The sequence below is a fragment of the Rhinolophus sinicus genome, linkage group LG16 (assembly GCF_036562045.2).
Source record: "Rhinolophus sinicus isolate RSC01 linkage group LG16, ASM3656204v1, whole genome shotgun sequence".
NCBI lineage: Eukaryota > Metazoa > Chordata > Mammalia > Chiroptera > Rhinolophidae > Rhinolophus > Rhinolophus sinicus.
In genome coordinates, this window is record NC_133765.1 from 19,398,560 (window position 1) to 19,418,483 (window position 19,924).

The 19,924-nt window shown below is 39.9% G+C and overlaps 1 protein-coding gene across 3 annotated transcripts in view; it reads right to left on the reverse strand.

Moving 5' to 3' along the window:
* The window catches only part of SFI1 (SFI1 centrin binding protein), a 72,004-nt gene that overhangs the window by 50,880 nt on the left and 1,200 nt on the right, over nt 1-19,924 (reverse strand). For 2 of the 3 annotated variants that reach the window (XM_074321170.1, XM_074321169.1), the window contains exons 2-4: nt 13,491-13,616; nt 7,688-7,861; nt 6,345-6,416 (exon numbers count right to left, since the gene is read on the reverse strand). In XM_074321170.1, the coding sequence (XP_074177271.1) occupies nt 6,345-6,416; nt 7,688-7,861; nt 13,491-13,513 (269 nt within the window). In that variant the 5' untranslated portion in view covers nt 13,514-13,616. The remainder of the gene's footprint in view (nt 1-6,344; nt 6,417-7,687; nt 7,862-13,490; nt 13,617-19,924) is intronic. The other variant, XM_074321172.1, reaches the window with a different exon arrangement.

Genomic DNA, 19,924 nt, shown 5'->3' on the forward strand with positions numbered 1-19,924 from the left:
GCTCTTGAATATGAAAAATAATGACTGCAGACATGAAAAAAGATCTATAGACAGGTAAAAACTAAAGTTCATTGGCATTGCAGGCTACAGTAAGGACTGTGGCTTTTACTCTAAGCAGGATGGGAAGCCACCTGAGATCTGAGCAGACGTGAGTGACATGACTTAACTCAGGCTACCTGTTGAGAAGAGACTGACTAGGGGCAAGGCCAGAAGCAGACCTGTGAGGAGGTTCATGGACTCATTCACGGGAGAGATGATGATGGGTTGGACCAGGATGGTAGCAACTAGAGGTGCTGAAAAGAGGTTGGAGTCTGGATATATTCTGAAGGCTGAATCACCATAATTTTGGCATTTAAATTGGGTGTTAGCAAACAAGAGAAGTCAAGGATGACTCCCAGGTTTGAGTCGCAGGGAGGATGGGAGTTTCCATTAACCGAGAGGGGAAGAATCAGCAGGGAGCTTTGTGGGGAAGATCTAGATTTCAGGTTTGGGCATATTAAGCTGTGACGTCTATTAGACACACAGTAGAGCTGTCATATATGGAGCTGTCGTGTATGTAGCAGTCTGGAGTTCTAAGAAGAGGTCTGTGCTGGATGTATATATTTGGGAACCATCATCAGGTTTAATGAGATTGCCACGGTTGTGAGACACAGAAGCAGTGCAAAGATTTGGTGTAGGGTATTCAGATGAGGAGGAACCAACAAAAGAGAGTTAGAAGAAGCAGTCAAAATGGAAGGAAAACCATGAGAGGTTGGAGACCTGCAAGTGGTGAGAAAGGGCTTTCTGAAGAAGGACAGACTATCTAACGCTTCTTGGTAGGTCAAGTAAGAGGAAGTTTAAGAGGTCGCCACTGATTTCAGCAAATTTAGTGACCTTAACAAAACGGTTTGGGTGGAGTGCTAGAATCTAAAGCCTTGTGGGATGGATTTTAAAAAGACTCCAAGAAGAGGTTTTGGAAACACTGCGTATGGCCAGGAGATTAGATGTAAAGGGGAGCAAAGAGATGGAGTGCTAGCTGCAGGATGAAGAAAGGCCAAAGAGAATTTTTTTTTCAGGATGGGAAAAATAACTGCATTATATGCTGGTGCAAATGACCCAGTACAGAGGGGGAAATTAATGATGCAGAATAGACGGAAAAAAAAACCAAACTGCTAGGGTGACGGACTTGAGTAGGCACAAGAGGAACATAATACAAAAGTCAAGGATTTTGCCAAGATGACAGCTTGGATAGTTCATCTGCCTAACAGTAGGGAAAGTAGGCTACACAGTGACAGATGCTGGCACTGGGTAGATGTAGTGGAGAGAGCTCGTGGAGGGCTCTTCTGCTGCTTCTGTTTTCTCAAGAAAACAGGAAAGAAAGCTATTAGCTAAGAATGAGGAAGAAATATTGATGAATTTATACCATAAATGGACATGACCGTTTTATCTACTTCCCAAATTAGGCAAAAATTTTGTTCAGATCTTTTCTGCAGAGAAAAATAGGTGACGACCTCATATTTAAGACCACCTTATATATGGACTCATACTGTATTACTTTTGCCCTCCTAATTCAATGGTAACTTTGGTTTAGTTTATTAATGATAAAGCAACTCCAGTTCATAAAAGTTATGACATCCTCCAAGAACGTAAACGCATTATTCTAGTTTCTGATATATCATTCATTCCCCACTAATATTCCTAAAAGTGAGAAATAAATAATTCAATATGGAAAAAGACAACAAAAAAACAAAAAAACCCCACAGATCAATATGCCCAACCCTCCCCAATGTAACAAGCCACTTGATTAAAAAAAAAAAAAGAAGAAAAAGAAAGGGCCGGCCTGGTGGCTCAGGCTGTTGGAGCTCTGTGCTCCTAACTCCAAAGGCTGTCGGTTCCATTCCCACATGGGCCAGTGGGCTCTCAACCACAAGGCTGCTGGTTCAACTCCTTGAGTCCCGCAAGGGATGGTGGGCTGTGCCCCCTGCAACTAGAAAACGGCAACTGGACCTGGAGCTGAGCTATGCCCTCCACAATTAAGACTGAAAGGACAACAACTTGAAGCTGAACGGCACCCTCCTCAACTAAGATTGAAAGGACAACGACTTGACTTGGAAAAAAGTCCTGGAAGTACACACTGTTCCCCAATAAGAGTCCTGTTTCCCTTCCCCCAAAAAAACTCATTAAAAAAAAAAAAAAAGACCGCAAGTTGGAAACAACCACCCCATCACAAATTTCTAAGGAAACACAGTATCAGACTTCTAATTCTGGTAGATGCTAAGAGAGCAAATATTCTCCTCTCTCATTTTACAATTTGAGAAACTGAGGCCCAGTGCCATAACTTACCCTTAAACAATTAGCTATGGTGTGGGTTAGAACCAAAACTCGGGTCTCTTAAACTCCAGTCCAGTATTCTTTCCCCTGTACCCTGCCACAACTCAAGAGGAAAGAAAGTAAATAAAGTAAAGCAGTGTGGCCGACACCAGTCACTGGCTAACCCAACACCTATTGCCAAGCCTCTGCTTCCTCATGGGCATCCGTTACAGAGGATAGAAAGGTTTTTTCCTAGCCTCCTCTGTAGCTAAAGGTGGCCAGTGAATAGCTCTGGCCAATGAGACAGAAGCAGAATGCAGCTGGGGGTTTCTGATAAAGTTTTGCTTTCCTGATAAAAAGACAAATGGAGCTGACACCACCCTTCCCCCTTCTTCCTGTGTAAAGCTAGAACAGTCATCTTGCAACTGTGGTGTCATCTCTGAGGACAAATGGCCAATATGCTAAGAACGGTGAACTAGGTTGGTGCAAAGGTAATTGCAGTTTTTGCAAATGTTACTTTTAAACCACAATTAATTTTGCACCAACCTAATAGAAAGGTACTAGAAACCTGAGTTTTTGATGGCATCACTGAACAGCTGAACCAATACCAATGTCTAGACTGCTTCTGAGAAAAAGCAAATCCAAGTTTGTTTAAGCCACTGTCAAAACTTTCTCTTAGTCATTTCTAACTAATACAATCAGCATTTCCCAACTACTTGGAATATAAATAGGTATTGTTTGAAAAGAAGGTTCCAGTTAAATATGGGTCAAATATAAGTTAAATTAAAATTAAATAAGAAAAGGATTTGGGGAAGAGAGGAAGCAGCAGCATAATTTTTCAATCTCTGAATCCCCATAAAACACACCGGGCAGCCATGTAGCAAAACCAAAAACTCATGCATCAATTACAACAAAATCAGGTCACAAGATAGGCCCAGGAATCCAAAATGCAAGCAGGTGAGGACAAACCACCCACAGTCAAAAGACCTGCATGGTATGAACATTTATACATAAGAAAGAAGGAGCAATGAGGTGGTAGCTGTGGAATGTGAGAACATGAGATCCCCAAGAAAGCCAGTAAGTAGTCACTGGAAAGTCCAGAGGCCCAATTTGAGACCCGTAGCTGAAACTGAGGGTTTTTGTCTTCTCCAATACCAGGGCTCACATAAGAAGAATTGAAACAGCTGGAGTAATCCAGCCCCAGAGTCTCAAAACAGATCTGTCAAGTTCCCTTTGAGGAAAGGGCTTCATACTGAGAAGAAACTGTTGGGAATAGAACAGAAATTGACAGGAGAGACACCTAAAACTAATATTGCATGTCAATTGTAATTGAAAAAATTTTTTGAAAAAGGGGGCAGCCAGTTGGCTCCGTGGTTAGAGCGCAGTGCTCATAACACCAGGGTCGCCGGTTCGATTCCCACATGGGCCAGTGAGCTGCGCCCTCCACAATTAGATTGAAAACAACGGCTTGGGCTTGGAGCTGAGCCGCTGGTGGGCGAATGGTTTGCTCAGTGGTTGGAGCGCTGTGCTCATAACACCAAGGTCCTCGGTTCAATTTCCACATGGGCCAGTGAGCTGTGACCTCCACAACTAGATTGAAAACAATAACTTGACTTGGAGGTGATGGTCATAGAAAAACACACTGTTCCCCAGTAAAAATTTAAATAAATAATTAAAGAAAGAAAAATTTAAAAAAATAAAAGAAAGAAATTGAGCAGGAGAGGGAATAGAGGGTCAGATCAAGAATGGCAGGGGACGAGAACCAGGATATCCTCTAGAAGCAGCCACCATATTTGTGAACACTACAAAAACGACATAAGAAGGAAAGCTTAACTGAAACTCGCCTCACTCTAAAAGTTCAGAAAAATTAATTTCACATAAAAAATGAGCAACAGGGGCCGGCCCGGTGGCTCAAGAGGTTGGAGCTCCATGCTCCTAATTCCGAAGGCTGCCAGTTCAATTCCCACATGGGCCAGTGGGCTCTCAACCACAAGGCTGCTGGTTCAACTCCTCGAGTCCCGCAAGGCATGGTGGGCAGCGCCCCCTGCAACTAAGATTGAATACGGCACCTTGAGCTGAGCTGCAGCTGAGCTCCCGGATGGCTCAGGTGGTTGGAGCACGGGCTTTCAACAACAAGGTTGCCGTTGGACTCCCACAAGGGATGGTGGGCTGTGCCCCCTGCAACTAGAAAACGGCAACTGGACCTGGAGCTGAGCTGTGCCCCCCACAACTAAGATTGAAAGGACAACAACTTGAAGCTGAATGGCACCCTCCACAACTAAGACTGAAAGGATAACAACTTGACTTGGAAAAAAGTCCTGGAAGTACACACTGTGCCCCAATAAAGTCCTGTTCCCCTTCCCCCATAAAAAAAAAAAAAAAAGTTTTTTTTTTAAAAAAAGGACCAATTAACATTAGACTCCAACAAATTAAAGATACAAAGTAGTCCCCCCTTATTCGCAGGAGATACATTTCAAAACCCCCAGTGGATCCCTAAACCGCAGAATGTTAAATCCTAAATATATTGTTTTTTCCTATACATACATAGGTATGATAAAGTTTAACTTATAAATTAGGCATAGTAAGAGATTAACAACAATAATAAAATAGAACTATAATATACTGTAATAAATGTTATGTGAATGTAGTCTCTCTCAACAAACTAACACTAATTGCTTCTTCCTTCTTCGCAATTTCATGGATAGAAGATTCTTACTGCACATCTTGGCAACCTCAGCATATGATTTTTTTTTCTTTTCTTAAGTTGAGAACTTTCACCTTTTCATTTAAAGGAAGTACTTTATGGCTTCTCTTCGGCATATCTGAATTGCGAGCATCACTACTCTCGCACTTTGGGGCCATTATAAAGTAAATGAAAGGTTACTTGAACACAAGCATTGTGATACCACAACAATTGATCTGATAACTGAGACAGCTACTAAGTGACTAACAGGGCAGGTAGCGCACGGATGCTCTGGGATGATTCATGTCCCTGGTGAGACAGAGTGGGATGGTGTGAGATTTCATCACAATACTCAGAAGGATGAGCATTTAAAAACTTATGAATCGTTTATTTCTGGAATTTTCCATTTAATATTTTTGTACCATGAATAACCACAGTATATTCTGCAAAAAGCAAAACCACACATTAGGGGACTACTGTATATTATATTCTTTAGGGCAGTCTGTAAAAGTAGCAGAGTACATAGCTTCTAAGCTAACCAAGGAAAAATAAATATTCAACTCAATCAAAAAAAAAAAAAAAAAAAAAAAGACTTCCAATAAATGGCAAACCAGGAAATTCAGATCAATTCTCCAACTGAGAACGAGAAAAGAAGGACAAAAAACACAGGCCAAATTTGCTTGAGAGACCGTGAATGAAATGTTCCAGATTAGGAAAGCTGGACTCAGAAAAACAAAACAGGAAAGGTTGTAGGAAAGGGGAGAAGAAAGGGGCTGAGAAACCTTAACATCTCAGTTTTTAAAATACATTCTCAATGGTTGCCAATTCTCCGTCTGGAGCATACCCTACACTGGCCCCTTCTCTCCACCCCACTACATCACATCCTGCACAGCGTCCCGGACCCCCGGGGCTCTTCCTTACAGTCCACTCTGGGCACCCTAGCTAAAATTATCAACCAAAACCTGAAGCAGTGGGTGGCGGCTTGTACAAACTGAAGCTATGGCAGAGGGACTTGATTATCTTGACTAAAATGTCATTCCATTGCCAATGCCAACTTTTTCCCCAGGTTCTGGCCTAGATCATGTCAATTTGTCCTTCTTGCCAGTGTCCTGAAAAAGCTCATTTACTTCTTCTGGGCAAATACTTTTTTCCCCAGAGGACCTTAGGTGTCCTGGTTTACTTAGCATTCCTTCATACACTCATTCAGTCAAACTAATGTATTAAATTACCATTATGTTATATGCCTGCCAGAGGCAGGGAGAGGGGCAGGGGAGGAACGGCATACATGCCATAATAAAGGTTATATAAGGGCCTACTACAAAACAAAAACCCAGAATGAACTCCGCAGTTTTGTGTTCTGAGCTAATACTACCTGGCTTTAGAGGGAAATACTCTTCCAAAAGTCTTTCGAATCCACAAGTATAAGAACTTTCTGGCCACACATCTGAAAGAAGGAAAGAAACGACATACACATTTTAAAACTCCATTTGGCTTATGTCATCAGCTTTCAAGAAAGGAGAAGGAAACTTTAACGTCCCAGGGGGAGAGATGCTAGTATGACTCAAAAGGTGAATCACAGCTAATCTTGCATCAAACAGAGCATAGGATGGGAAAGATGTCTCAAGTTAAAATCAAGCAATTATTTTTTTAAAAAATATTTTCAGTATCAAGTATTTTGTAAAGGAAGACTGCAGAGCTGAGGAAAAGGAAGTACATGATAATGCTTTTGTTCGTATTATTCTTCCTGCCTAAAATGCCTGGCAAATGCCCACTTACCCATCAGTTCTTATCTCCAATGCTTGCTCCTACGTGAAGCCTTCCTGGACCTTCCCCAACCCTAACAGAGTGAGTAGCTTTGCACTCTCACCACTCTGTCCCAACCCCCGGTGTAACATTATGACACCAAATCACAGCTATGGGCTCACAGGGTGCCTGCTGTTCCCTCTGCACTGTGAGCCCGAGAGCAAGGACCGTATCTTACAGTTTCCCTGGTACTTAGCACAGTCCTGGTACACACAAAAAACGTTGGCTTGTCTTGGCCTGTTAATCTCTAGGTTTGACTTAGATAGCTCTTCTTCCTCCTGCCCTTTATCTGGCTTATCCTTACTTTATCCTTCAGGACTTTGCTTAAACTCTGTTTCTTCCAGGAAATCACTGCTGGCTACACTAGCGTGGCTGTCCTTGCCACATGGGCCTGTGGTACCGCATTTTCTCCTTTCATTGCACTTATCATACTTTGTTGTTGTGGCTTGTTTAGCAGTCTGTCAAGCCTACCTGATTTTAAGCTTTCATGAGGTCGTGGACCAGGAATGTCTTATTCACCTGTATGCTCAGTACCTAGCACAACACCTGGCCAAGTAGGTACATGATAAATTTTGTTGAATGCATAAATGGATGCCTTTGATAGACCTAATCCAGAGTTAAGAAAAAAAATTTTTTTTCTTGGACCATGTTTAGACTTTTTCTGGAAGAATCTTTATAGCTACACATTGTGGGGTACAATTAGAGAACATGAATGAAAACACTCACTGACAGACTTTATGTCTGCAGAGTCCTAAATATTCTTTTCTTCTAAACTTTCTGCCATAAAGAGCAGTTACCAAGATATCCAATTATCCAAATGTGATAGGAGACTAAGAATCATCCCCTCAGTTTAACCAAGAAGGGAGAACAACGGAAACGTCACTGCAGGCAGGCGACCACCTGCAAGCTCACCTGATGTGCAATTCTCTTAACCGACCCCTGTGGGTCCGAGCATGTGAGGCACGATACTGCACTGGATGACTAGCATGAGGTATCTCACTCCGGATTCCAGAGAAGGCAGAAGATTTCTTGTTGGACAGTATCTTTGGAGAATAAAGTTTCTTAGCTGCACCATCCCTAAAAGACCTTAAATTTGAGGAGGAAGGGGGAAAGGACAGAATCAAATCTCTGCATACGATGCAAATACCTTTTAACATACAAGCAAAATTGAACAGATAAGCTCATTGAGATAGTCTGATTAATAACTATGCTTCAAAAACAATAAGCAGCCCAATCTCTGACAGAAATACCTGCCAGCCACAGGGGGTAGGCACTGCTGAGTCGGCTGTAGGCAGACACTACAGAGCTAATGGGTACCCTGGAGTCATTAGTTCTAACATTTTAATGTGTTATTTTAAGGGTGATTGTTTACAAATTAGAAACAGATTCCCATTCCCTTACATAAAAAACAATTAGGAATGATTTTCAGATAATGTGACTTTTATATCAATATGAAACCACATAATTTTACTAAACACTAAATTTCTGATTTTTAATCCCATTTAGAAACATTATTGGGATGAACTCATGATTCTAAAAAAATGTATGGCAGAGCTCTGCCTGCAGGAAATACCTAGAAGCAGTGCCATCCCATTAGCAGTGAGCACACCTACGGCTTAAATATTGTTTATAAAGTACCATTCCAGACTAAAAAGAACCAGGGCTCCTTGGAGATACGGCTGATTTTTCAGGTCTGGGACAAGGAAAACACAAGATGAGCCTGGAATATCTTTTTGGGTCAGAAAATAAAGAAGTGTTCAAGAATGACGGGGGTATGTCAAAAGAACACAGGAGCCAGCTTGAAAGGGCTCCCACTGGCCAAATCTGGGACAATTTTAACTGTAATAGATGAAAACCCACTGAATAAAATAAGAATCCATAAATCCATACTGATATAAATACAAACTTACATACATGCATCACGTGGGAGACTGGAACGCTCTACTTTGCAGTAGAATACCAATTAAACTTACCGTGTTTCCCCGCAAATAAGACCTAGCTGGACAATCAGCTCTGATGCATCTTTTGGAGCAAAAATTAATATAAGACCCGGTGTTATATTATATTAGACCCGGTCTTATAGTAAAATAAGACCAGGTGTTATATTATATAACACCTGGTCTTATGTAAGACCTGATCTTATATAAGACCGGGTCTTATATTATAGTACGGTCTTATATTATAGTAAAATAAGACTGGTTCTTATATTAATTTTTGCTACAAAAGAGGCATTAGAGCTGATTTTCCAGCTAGGTCTTATTTTCAGGGAAACATGGTAGAAGGAATGAGAAAATTAGAGAAACATCATTTAGGAATAATTGATTCAGACAAGAATCATCAATGGACCCAAAAACAAGGAGGTGCTAGTTGGATGAGGAACATGATATTAATGTAGTTTCAAAAAGTATTTCCCCACAAAATACTTACTACTTTATCGTGAAGAAACCTGGCAGACAACATCTTAAGCAAGTGATAAAAGTTAACATCAATGGTAATGGGACCAAATCAACATGATGTGTTTCCTGATATTGATGCACTGAGAACACAGCATCACCTATGTGATATTCCTGCCAAAAATGCCTAATCTGAATTTCACTAGCCTTTAAGAAACATTGAACAAACCCAAAGTGAGAAATATTCATAAAAGGTTAAAGTGGTCTGAACTCTTCAAAACTATTGAAGTCATGAAAAATAAGGAAAGACTGAGAAAGAGTTCCAAATTAAAGGAGAGCAAAAAGACAAAATGCAATATGTGATCCTGGAACCAAAACGATAGGAATGAAAGGGAAGTTTTTCTTATATTTTCTTGTTTTCTTTTTGCTATAAATAACACTTTTGAGACAACTGGCCTCAACTTACTTTGAAATGATTCAGGGACAAAAATATAGATCTATATAGGTACATATACACAGATACAGATATAGTTGATTCTCGTTAGTTGCAGTAATTATGTTCTATAAAGTCAAATAAACACTGAATTAATGACTATATTGAACCATTGGTTCACAAACTGAAACTACGTATCTACTTACTTATATCTGTTTCCCTTAACCTATGTGCAAGCCTAATGACGACAGACCATTTTTATTTGCTAATAAGTATTCAGCCCCTAACACACTGCCAGGCACAGAGTAGGTACTCATAAAACATTTATTAAATTATGGAAGGTCAGGATGGAAAGGACTGAAGAAATACAAAATGAATGAAACAGAAGGCACTTTAAAAACACAGTATCAGTAAGCCAAAAATCATGAAGAACAGGGGGAACAGGGGAGGAGCTCGGCTTAATTCAAAACATAGTAATACAATTACCACTTTTTAATGTCAATAGGAAGAGTGATTAGCCAAGAAGCACAGAAAGATGAAAGTAAGAAGAATTTGAAAATGTTCATCCAAAAGTGCCTACAGGAAGGCATGCCCTATATCCTCCAGTTTGTTTATCCACTCAGTATTGAGAAAACTACAACAAAGGTAGGCCTGGGGATACAAAGATAAATATGTATTAAATATTAAGATGTCTTACAATGAGCAAGTGAGATGTCGATAGCTTATAGTCAGTACAGGATACTGACACACATCCAATATCCAAGCTCTCTTCTTTCCATATAATAAAATGTTTGGCTGGGCACATGGCTGCCCAGAATAAAGACTACATTTCTCAGGCTCCCCTACTACCAACTTCTGAAATTAATTTCTGACTAAGAGAGTGTAGGTAGGATCACCAGGTGCCGGTTTTCTGTAACCTGCCTTAATAGCCAGCCACTGCACACTGTTTCTTATCTTTCTCTACTGCGCTGCCTGGAATGGCTGTGAACTTGGACTGAGAGCATGAGGATCACATCCCAGAGATGGTGAAATAAAGAGGGGGAAGGTCCCAGGTCATTGAGGATCTTACTGGACCGAACCATCATAACAGCTCTGGGCCACTTACCTCCAAATTTCTTGTAGTAACTTCTATCTTATTTAAAATCTGATACTTTGTACTTTCTAAACCTAATCCAAACTAAAAAAGCAGGATAACTGCAGAGCATGAGGCATGGGATGGTAAGAAATGAGGCTAGGAAATGAGCTGTGGAGAGGCCACGACCGCAAAGCTAAGGACCTTGGACTGGAGCCCAAAGGCAGCAAAAGTCACTGAAAAGTGACTCTAAGTGACTTCTAAGTAGAAAGGGGGTGACACAGTCAGATTCACATTTTGATATCTTATTCTAGTAGTCATCATGGAGCTGATGTATCAATTATGTTCCCAAACTTTGATTTCAAACTCCCTAAGAAATCTTCTGAATTTAACATGACTTCCTGCAGCAAGTGCCTTATGGGAGAGAGGTGTCATACATTGGTTTCCCTAGCAATTATACGATTTCTCATTATAAATGAATAAGCTGGTACTTTATGCATTGGGACGATTTAAAGTAATTGGTACTCTGGTTTGTACATCAGATTAGTAAGAAGTCCACCTCCAAAAGACTCAGGGACCGTTCACAAAATTGAGGGTGTGGGTGAATTGGAAGTATTGTAGCCCAATGGGAATTTATAGTCTGGGTTCTACCCAGGTCAGGAAATTGCAAGTCTTAAAACTGGTTTAAGGCGTCAACTGTAACTGAGAAATTAAAAAAGGAAGAAAAAAGGTAACGGTGAATAAGAGGTTCAAATTTTCAGGTAGAAAACAAATACATCACGGGGATGTAATGTACAGCATAGGGAATATAGTCAATAATGCTGTGACAGCAAAGTATGACGTCAGATGGTTGCTGGACTTTCATGGTGATCAGTTCTTTAGGTATATAAATATTGAATAACTATGGTATACACCGGAAACTACTATAATATTGTATGTTAGCTATATTTTAATAAAAATCTTTAAAAATAAATACATAAATAATGAAAAAAAAATTCTGGTTTAAGGTGATTCCAAACTAGTAACGTACCAAGGAGACTAACAGAGGGAATTGTAAATCCTTTCTGGAGGAAGGCAACTTCATCATAAGCCTAAAGACATTCCAATACATAATTTTTAATATACAATGTCAAGTACACAAAGAAGCTACACTCCATGATCAAGGAAACTGAAACAACAGATCCACAAAGCCTTCATATATTAAAGAGATACATACACTCTCTTTATTCATTCAATGAAAGTTTATTGAGCACCTATAGCTTGTGAGGCACTAACTACATAAAGATAAAAGACAGTTTCTCAAGAGGCCATAGTCTATGGAGATGACAATGAGAATACCAATTGTGAAATGCTATGAAACATAGTGTTGTGGGAATTGTACACAAGAGGTACCTAATCCACACGGGTGGTCAGGGTGGTCAGAAGAGGCTTCCTGGAGATGATATGACACTTAAGTATGGAAATATGGTTAAAAATTAGTCTACACCCTACTAATAAGAGAAAGGACAAAAACTATATGATCATTTTAATAGATGCAGAAAAACCATTTCACAAAATCCAGCACCAGTCATGATAAAACTTCCAAAAGTCCCAGAGAAAACAGATGACATATTAAAAATAGGACAATCTGAGGATGGCACATTTATGAAGGTGGTGTACAGGAACCACAACGGACAGTGCAGGAACCTGAAGCTAGTAGAAGCTAAGCTGGTACCACCTCCAGCCCAAAGGGATGAGGGGAAGGATAATTACCAGAATCCAGGAGAGTCATACAGGGTCTGCTGCCTTATGAAGGGCTGTGAGCTTCAGTGCAGGGACATGGCCAACCCAGTATCTTACAAGGAGGGAGCCAAAGGAATAAATAGTCTGGCCTCACTCTCCTCCCTCCCTCCCTCTCTCTCTCCTGCCAGGGCTCCTCTTTAGCCAAACCCAAGAGGAAGCCTGGATGCTGATGAGTGGAGATCAGATCTGAGGGGAGGGGTAAATTGAAGCTATCCAGCACAAAGAGGTAATTCCCTAGCTCACGTACTTTGGAAGAATTCTGAACTACAGCCTCAAGGACTAGAACTGGTGTCTCAACATTGTAAGGTCTTGCTGCTTCTCTAAGTGTGCCGACCTGCTTACCTCCTACAGGGCAGGCTCCCTGTGGTCTCCTCATGGTGGAAACACAACTGCTGTCACAGCAACCTCAGCACTAGGTGGGCCTCTCTTTAAATTAGGTGGGCTGTCTCAGCTTTAGAGAAAAACCTCCGATTAGCCCTATGTGGTCACATGCCCGCCCCTGAACCAATCACTGTGTCTAGGGCAGGGGGACACCCTTGACTGGCCAGCTGCAATTCACATGCCTGCCCAGACCTGTGAGTCTGGGGTTTACTAGTAAACCAGTCTCTTTCTCATAAATTCTTCCCCTTTGCCTAGGCTAGCGAGAGTTGGATTCTGTCATTTGGAACCAAAAGAACCTTCATGCAGGCTGAAAGCAACCAGGATCAAAAGTAGGGAAAAGATACAATAGCCAGCTAGCCGTAATGTTTTAACATCTAACTTCAGGAAAATCATCCTCATTCCTGCTCCAAATCAAAATTTTAATGATGCAAAATGGTTTCTGGCTGTACCATAAGGTATGAAATGTGCACTATACTCTAAATGAGAAACCCAAACACCAACAACAAAAAATCCGTACCCAAACTTCCTATCTCACCACTCATGATTTAGGGGAAAGCTACATTTTTTATTATTTTCACACACACACAAAATGTTTGTGGGTTTTTACAAAGGCCATAATTTCAGTTATCTTTTTTGTCAAGTCCCATCACTCACCTGGAGTCAACCTTCCTCTCCATTCTCCGCTTTATCTCTTATTGATGGAAATTCAACCAGTGCCTTGATGTACACTTCTTAGTGAGCAGATTCTTCATGAATCAAAAAGTCATTTAGCTTCCCCTTCTAAGAAAAAGGGAATAAAAGACAGTAAATTAAGAGCCACATTTCTGAACAGCTACATGCCAGCTTCAACACTAGATGAACATGGGAAGTCTCTGATCTAAACTACTTTTTAAATTGCATTTTTAGAAGTTATTTTTCTAAGAAAGGAAACTAATAGGAGATTGAGCCACACTCAAAAGATTATGACTGGTTCATTCCTCCTGTCCAGGTCAAGTTCTTAGACCTTCAACTTCCCTTCATAAGAACACCAGTAGGCCAAGAATTTCCCAGGTTAATTTTTATAGTTGTCAGTATTACCTATAAGAATCTTCAGGCAGTTTTTGATCAGTAGTAAAGTGCCGTGTACAGTTTTCATTTTCATTTGGTGGTAATGTCTACCAATAATATTATGAACTGAATAATAACACAATTTTTATTTCTTAGTGCAAAGAATAGCAACGTTGTGGGTTGAACTATGTTCCCAAAAAAAGATACGCTGAAGTCCTAACCCCTAGTACCTATGAATATGACCATATTGGGAAACAGTCTTTGCAGATGTAATTAAGATGTAAGTTAAGATGAGGCCGTACTGGAATAGGGTGGGCCCTTAACCCAATATGATTGGTGTCTTTAAAAAAAATAGAAGGAACTCAGGGACAGATACATGCAGAGAGAATGCCATGTGAAGACAGATACACAGGGACAACAGTATGTGATAATCAAAGCAGAGATTGGAGTGATGTGTCTACAAGCCAAGGAACACTAAGGACTGCCAGCAACGCCAGAAGCTGAGTGAAAGACATGGAACAGATCCTCCCACCGAGCTTTCAGAAAGAGGATGGCCCTGTCGACATCTTGATTTCAGACTTCCATCCTGCAGAACTATAAGACTATAAATTTGTTGTTTTATACCACGCAGTTTGTGGCATTTTGTTACAGCAGCCTTTGGAAACGAATACAAGTAGTAAGACAAAGGAGCAAGATTTAAGTGCATGGTGGAGGAAAGCTAACAGGGTGGACATGTCCTATGTTGGGTAATTGTGATGCATTCATACCGAGACACTCATTGTAAAAGAATGAAATCACTCTTTATAATCAAGGTCACCCTCAAGGTCACATATTTCAATGACAATCAGACAAGGAATTACCCCTCCCCCCAAAAAAAGTTTATCCATATAAAATGAACAGTCCTTACTGAGATCAAACCTAGTACTAGTAGTCTTTCTGGCATCACACTCCAAGTGACAAAGGTCACCATTAGTGACGATGTCCATAAATAAATTAAATTGAAGGATGATTCAAAAAGGGATTTTTGGTAAAATATTACCATAATAAATGGGTCACTGCCATGGGTTTGTCTTGTTATAATGATTCTATGGAATGTTACCTGTAGTGAAAGACCCCCTTTTGTTATACACTCTGTGCCAACATTCTAAGTACTTGTACATATCTGCCTTCCCCATTAGAGTATAAAGTCCATGAAAACAAAAGCTATGCCTGATTTTCTCACCACTTATCTCCAGCATCTAAAACAATGTCTGGAACATGACAGGTGAAATATATAAATACTGGAAAGACTGGGACACAGGTTTGATCTCAAGGATATGAAGATGAACTTGCTTCTGAGTTGGAATATAAATGATAACCAAATATAAAAGATAGCCCAAGAAAAACAAAGATTACTAGGTGTGGACTCCCAGTTACCTGTATAAACTGCCCACCTGACAGTAAAGGATAAAAGGGTATACACGAGGCGGGAGAAGAGGTCACAGGAAATGAAAGACTGCCACAAATTTTTGCAACAAGAAAGTGGAAAGAGGAAAATTAATTGATCTAACAGATTTGAGGAAGTAAAAATCAACAGAGTGGGAGACCAAAGAGAAGCAGGCCAAAAGAATCCCAGAAGAGCTCAGAACTCAAGGAACAAGGAAAGGTTCCCAGAAGTCATACGCCACAAATGAGGGGTTTGAATGAAAGTCTATATGGTGAGCACCTGAGGCCCCTGGTCTCCTCCCCAACCTGGCCAGGTAAGTATACAGCTCCCTCCCCACAACCTGCTTCCAGAATTCGTACAGCTAGAGTGGTACTTCCCAGTCTCAGAAGAAGCTAAGAATGAATAGAACTTTAGATTCTGACATCTGTGCCTCACCTCCATCAATAAAAACCCTACAGAGAAGCTCACAAACGTGCAACTCCTGCTCAGACTCTGGGAACTTCCAACTACATCTCTCGGTTGCAGACACTTAAGAATGAATGGACAGTCAAGAATCACAAGACATTTGGAAATGACCTCCAACAAGAAAGAGAGACCAAAACAAAGGAATCTGAGGAAGTACCACCACCTATGATGTATTCCTGCCCAAAACTTGCATCTAAATATTATCAAGCCTCATCTAAAACTAAGTACCAACTTACAAAAAATACAGGGGACAAATAAAATGACTTTGCAATTAGCAAAATCAATGATGTAGGAAACTTTACAGGACAAACGACCCAGTTCCTTCAACAAATAAACTGCGAAGAAGGGAAAACGTACACATTAGGAGACTTAAGATGCATATTAACCAAATGCAGTGTATGGAGTTTGATTTTGGATCTTGATTTTAACAAACTACAAATCAACTGTCAAACAGAAAGCAAGAAACAATCAGGAAAATGTAAACTTCAATTTTTTTTTAAACTTAAAAATGTTTTCATGGGGCGGCCAGTTAGCTCAGTTGGTTAGAGTGTGGTGCTCTTAAAAACAAGGTTGCCGGTTCGATCCCCACATGGGCCACTGTGAGCTGCACCCTCCACAACTAGATTGAAACAACTACTTGACTTGGAGCCAATGGGTCCTGAAAAAACACACTTAAAAAATAAAAGTTGAGAAAAAAAAGTTTTCATGAGTTACTTAAAAATTACCATTAATTTTTATTGTGATAGTGGTGTCGGTTATTCTTTTAAAAGGACATCTTATCTTCTATAGAATATACAGAAAATTTTATAGATAAAATAGGAGAAATTTGAGTACCAAAATAATTAAGGACAATAATAAATTATAACATTAAAGAAAATGGGAATTCATGACTCCAGGCTGATATAAAGAAATGAACAGACAGACAGATAAATGGGGGAGAAGGGAAGGATCACTCTTACACAGAATTCCCACCGAAAAACGTAGAAGTTGTAGAGCTGGAAAAACCCCATCTTGCAACCATCATGGAGAAAATCATTTTTGGGGGGAGGCAAAAAAATTAAAAAGTAGTGAATGTGGATAAAGGTATATGGGGGTTCTCTGTATCATTCTTGCATCTTTTCTGTAAGTTTGAAATTATTTCAAAATAAAAATGAAAACAAAAATAATCCAGTGGGGACAGAGTGCACAGAGATATAGATGAAAACAAGATAATCCATGAGTTGATAGTTTTTGAAACTGGGGGATGGATACATATTACATGTGCTTACAATTTTTCATAATAAAATGTTGGAGGAAATAGTAAAAATTCTGGAGGAAAGAAAGACAATGTGGGGAACAGGAAAAAAGAAAACCCTGTAATTAATATCCGCAGAGAGATAAGAGAATATATTATACATAGACTAAAATGAGGATGTTATTTAAAAGAAGAACGAGAAACAGGAGAGCCAAAACATTTGAAGGTCGCTGAATAAAGTTGAAGAAATGTCCCAGAAATAGAGGAGTGGGGGCAAAATGACAAAATGAAATAAAAAATAAAGAAAAAGTTAGACAATCAGAGGCTCAATCCAGGGGATCACATATACAACTAGCAGGAATTCCAGAGAGATGTGAGAGAAAGGAAGAATTATCATAGAAATAACAAGAAAGTTTCTCAAAACTGAAGGATACAAATCCTAAGATTAGAGGTCCTCCTGCACTAAGACCAAATGTCAGGGCAGATAAAACACTTTTTCCAACAGGCAAGAAGAAAAAGCCTAAGATATCCCTTGAGCAATTAGAGTAAAATTGGACACTGTCTAAATTAAAAACACCTGTGCTTCAAAGACACTATCAAGAAATGGGAGAAAATATTTGCAAACTAGCTAGATTATACTTTTAAAAATTCCTACAACCCAATAAAGAGACAAATAAACCAATTTAAATGGACAAAGGATGTGAATAGATGTTTTTCCAAAGATCTATAAATGGCCAATAAGCACATGACAAGATGCTCAGCATCATTAGCCATGAGGAAAATGCAAATCAAACGACCATTAGGATAACCAAATAACTGTCGGTGAGGATATACAGAAACAGAAACCCTCATACACTGCTGGTGGTAATGTAAAATGGTGCAGACATTAGTTACCACTTGATTCAGCAATTCCACTCCTAGGTATATATCCAAGAGAATTGAAAACAAATGTCTATACAAAAACTTGTCTGTGAATGTTCATAGCAGCATTATTTGTAATAGTGAAAAAGTGGAAGCCCAAATGTCCAGCAACTCATGGATGGATAAACGAAATATGGTATATCCATACAATGAAATATTTATTTCGCCATAAAAAGAAATGTGGTATTGTTACTTGCTAAAACAAGGATGATCCTTGAAAACATTATGCTAAGTGAATGAAGCCAATCACAAAGGACCACATATTGTATAATTCCATTCATATGAAATGTCCAGAAGAGGCAAATCTATGAAGTCAGAAAGTAAATTGGTGGTTGCCAAGCGCTGGGAGGAATGAAGGAAACCGGGTAGTGACTACTAACAGATGAGTGACTACTAACATTCTTTTCTGGGTGATAAAAATGTTCTCAAGTTGATTATGGTGATGTTGCATAACTGTGAATATACTAAAAATCACTGAACACTTAAATGGGTGACTTGTGTGGTATGTGAATTATATCTCAACAAAACTGTTAAAAGAAGAAAAAGAGGAGGAGGAGGTGGAGGAAGAAAAGTGGAAGTAGTAATTACAGGAGAATGTGCTCCAAAAGCCAAGGAAGCAAATTAAGAAAATAAAAGGGCGTCCAAGCAACAGCGAATTCAACACAAGACAATAGTGAAAAGAAGCAAATCCTAGGACAGATGTGAAAAGAAGTCCCTGGATTAGAACTAGGTACGGACAGCAGGCACAGACAGAGACACCAGATCAGATTAGAGCAGAGCAAAGAGGTCTCCAGGAAAAAAAAAGAAACGGATGGTTTTACGAGTATGTAAAAAATTAGATAGCCATGTGAGAAATGCTGAAGCACTCAGAACAAATATTTAGTGATCTGCGCATGGACTACTAGGCAAATGAGAAAATAAGACCATTATTAATTCTCAGAAGAAATGATGGCATACGAAAGGGTTTCAGTACTCTACTTGGTTCAGCAATGACTATGTTATATAAACACTATTAATTTAACAACGAATTACCACATAACCACATTGGTGAGATAAGGAAAGGAAAACTGTGAGCTAAGTAATTACCTCCCTCAAATAACAGTCAACACTTAACGTGTAAAACTAACAAACACAGGTGTCATGAAGGAGACCCTGCTCGCTGCGCCATTTGTCATGCAGGGCGTCCGGCGGGGTCTCTGCTCCCGCTCCCCACATATCGCAGGATATGGTGTCGTGCGGGAGACCCTGCTCGGTCTCTGCTCCCGCTCCCCATACAAGAACGCAGGATATGGTGAGGCCAAAAAGGAACACCCACGGAGCCATAGGTAGGGGAGTCATACCACTATATTCTCGCTGGCGGCATTATACTCTCACTGGAGGCTGGATCCACACTGTCCGCAAATCACCATCCACGCTTGCCAGCCCAGCCGCCATCTTCTTGCTAGCCCCATTCTTTTCTCTCTCTCTCTGCTAGCCTAGCCACAGCAGTTAGATTGTGGCCTAATGGCTCACTGGTTACAGCTGACGGCCAACTAGCCACAGCTGATGGCCATGCAATCACAGTTGGCCATTTACTACCTGAGCCAGCACCTGTCTATGTGAGGCCGAGGGCCTGGAAACTACTTTCTGAGGCTCTGCCCCCACAACAGGTGAAATGTATGTGAAAGAAATATCACCTATAAGAATATTTACTTTCAATTTATAAATAACATCAGAATAAACAGCTAGAAGAATGGAAATTAGAACTGGGGTATGGTGGCTATTGGCTATAAATTTTTTAATTAGTTTTTATAATAAATTTTGTATGTTAATTTGAAAAATCTAAATCAAAAGTATCTTGAAGTTTCTACAGTATTTTGCAACTTCTAACAATGACTAAGAACTGAATGATCCTACTAAAAAAAAAAAAAAAAAAAAGGCAAGGAAATACAGTACCTAAATTTATGTCTTAAGCCCCAGAATAATTTTCAACAACTTCCAGAAAGCCTTCCCTGA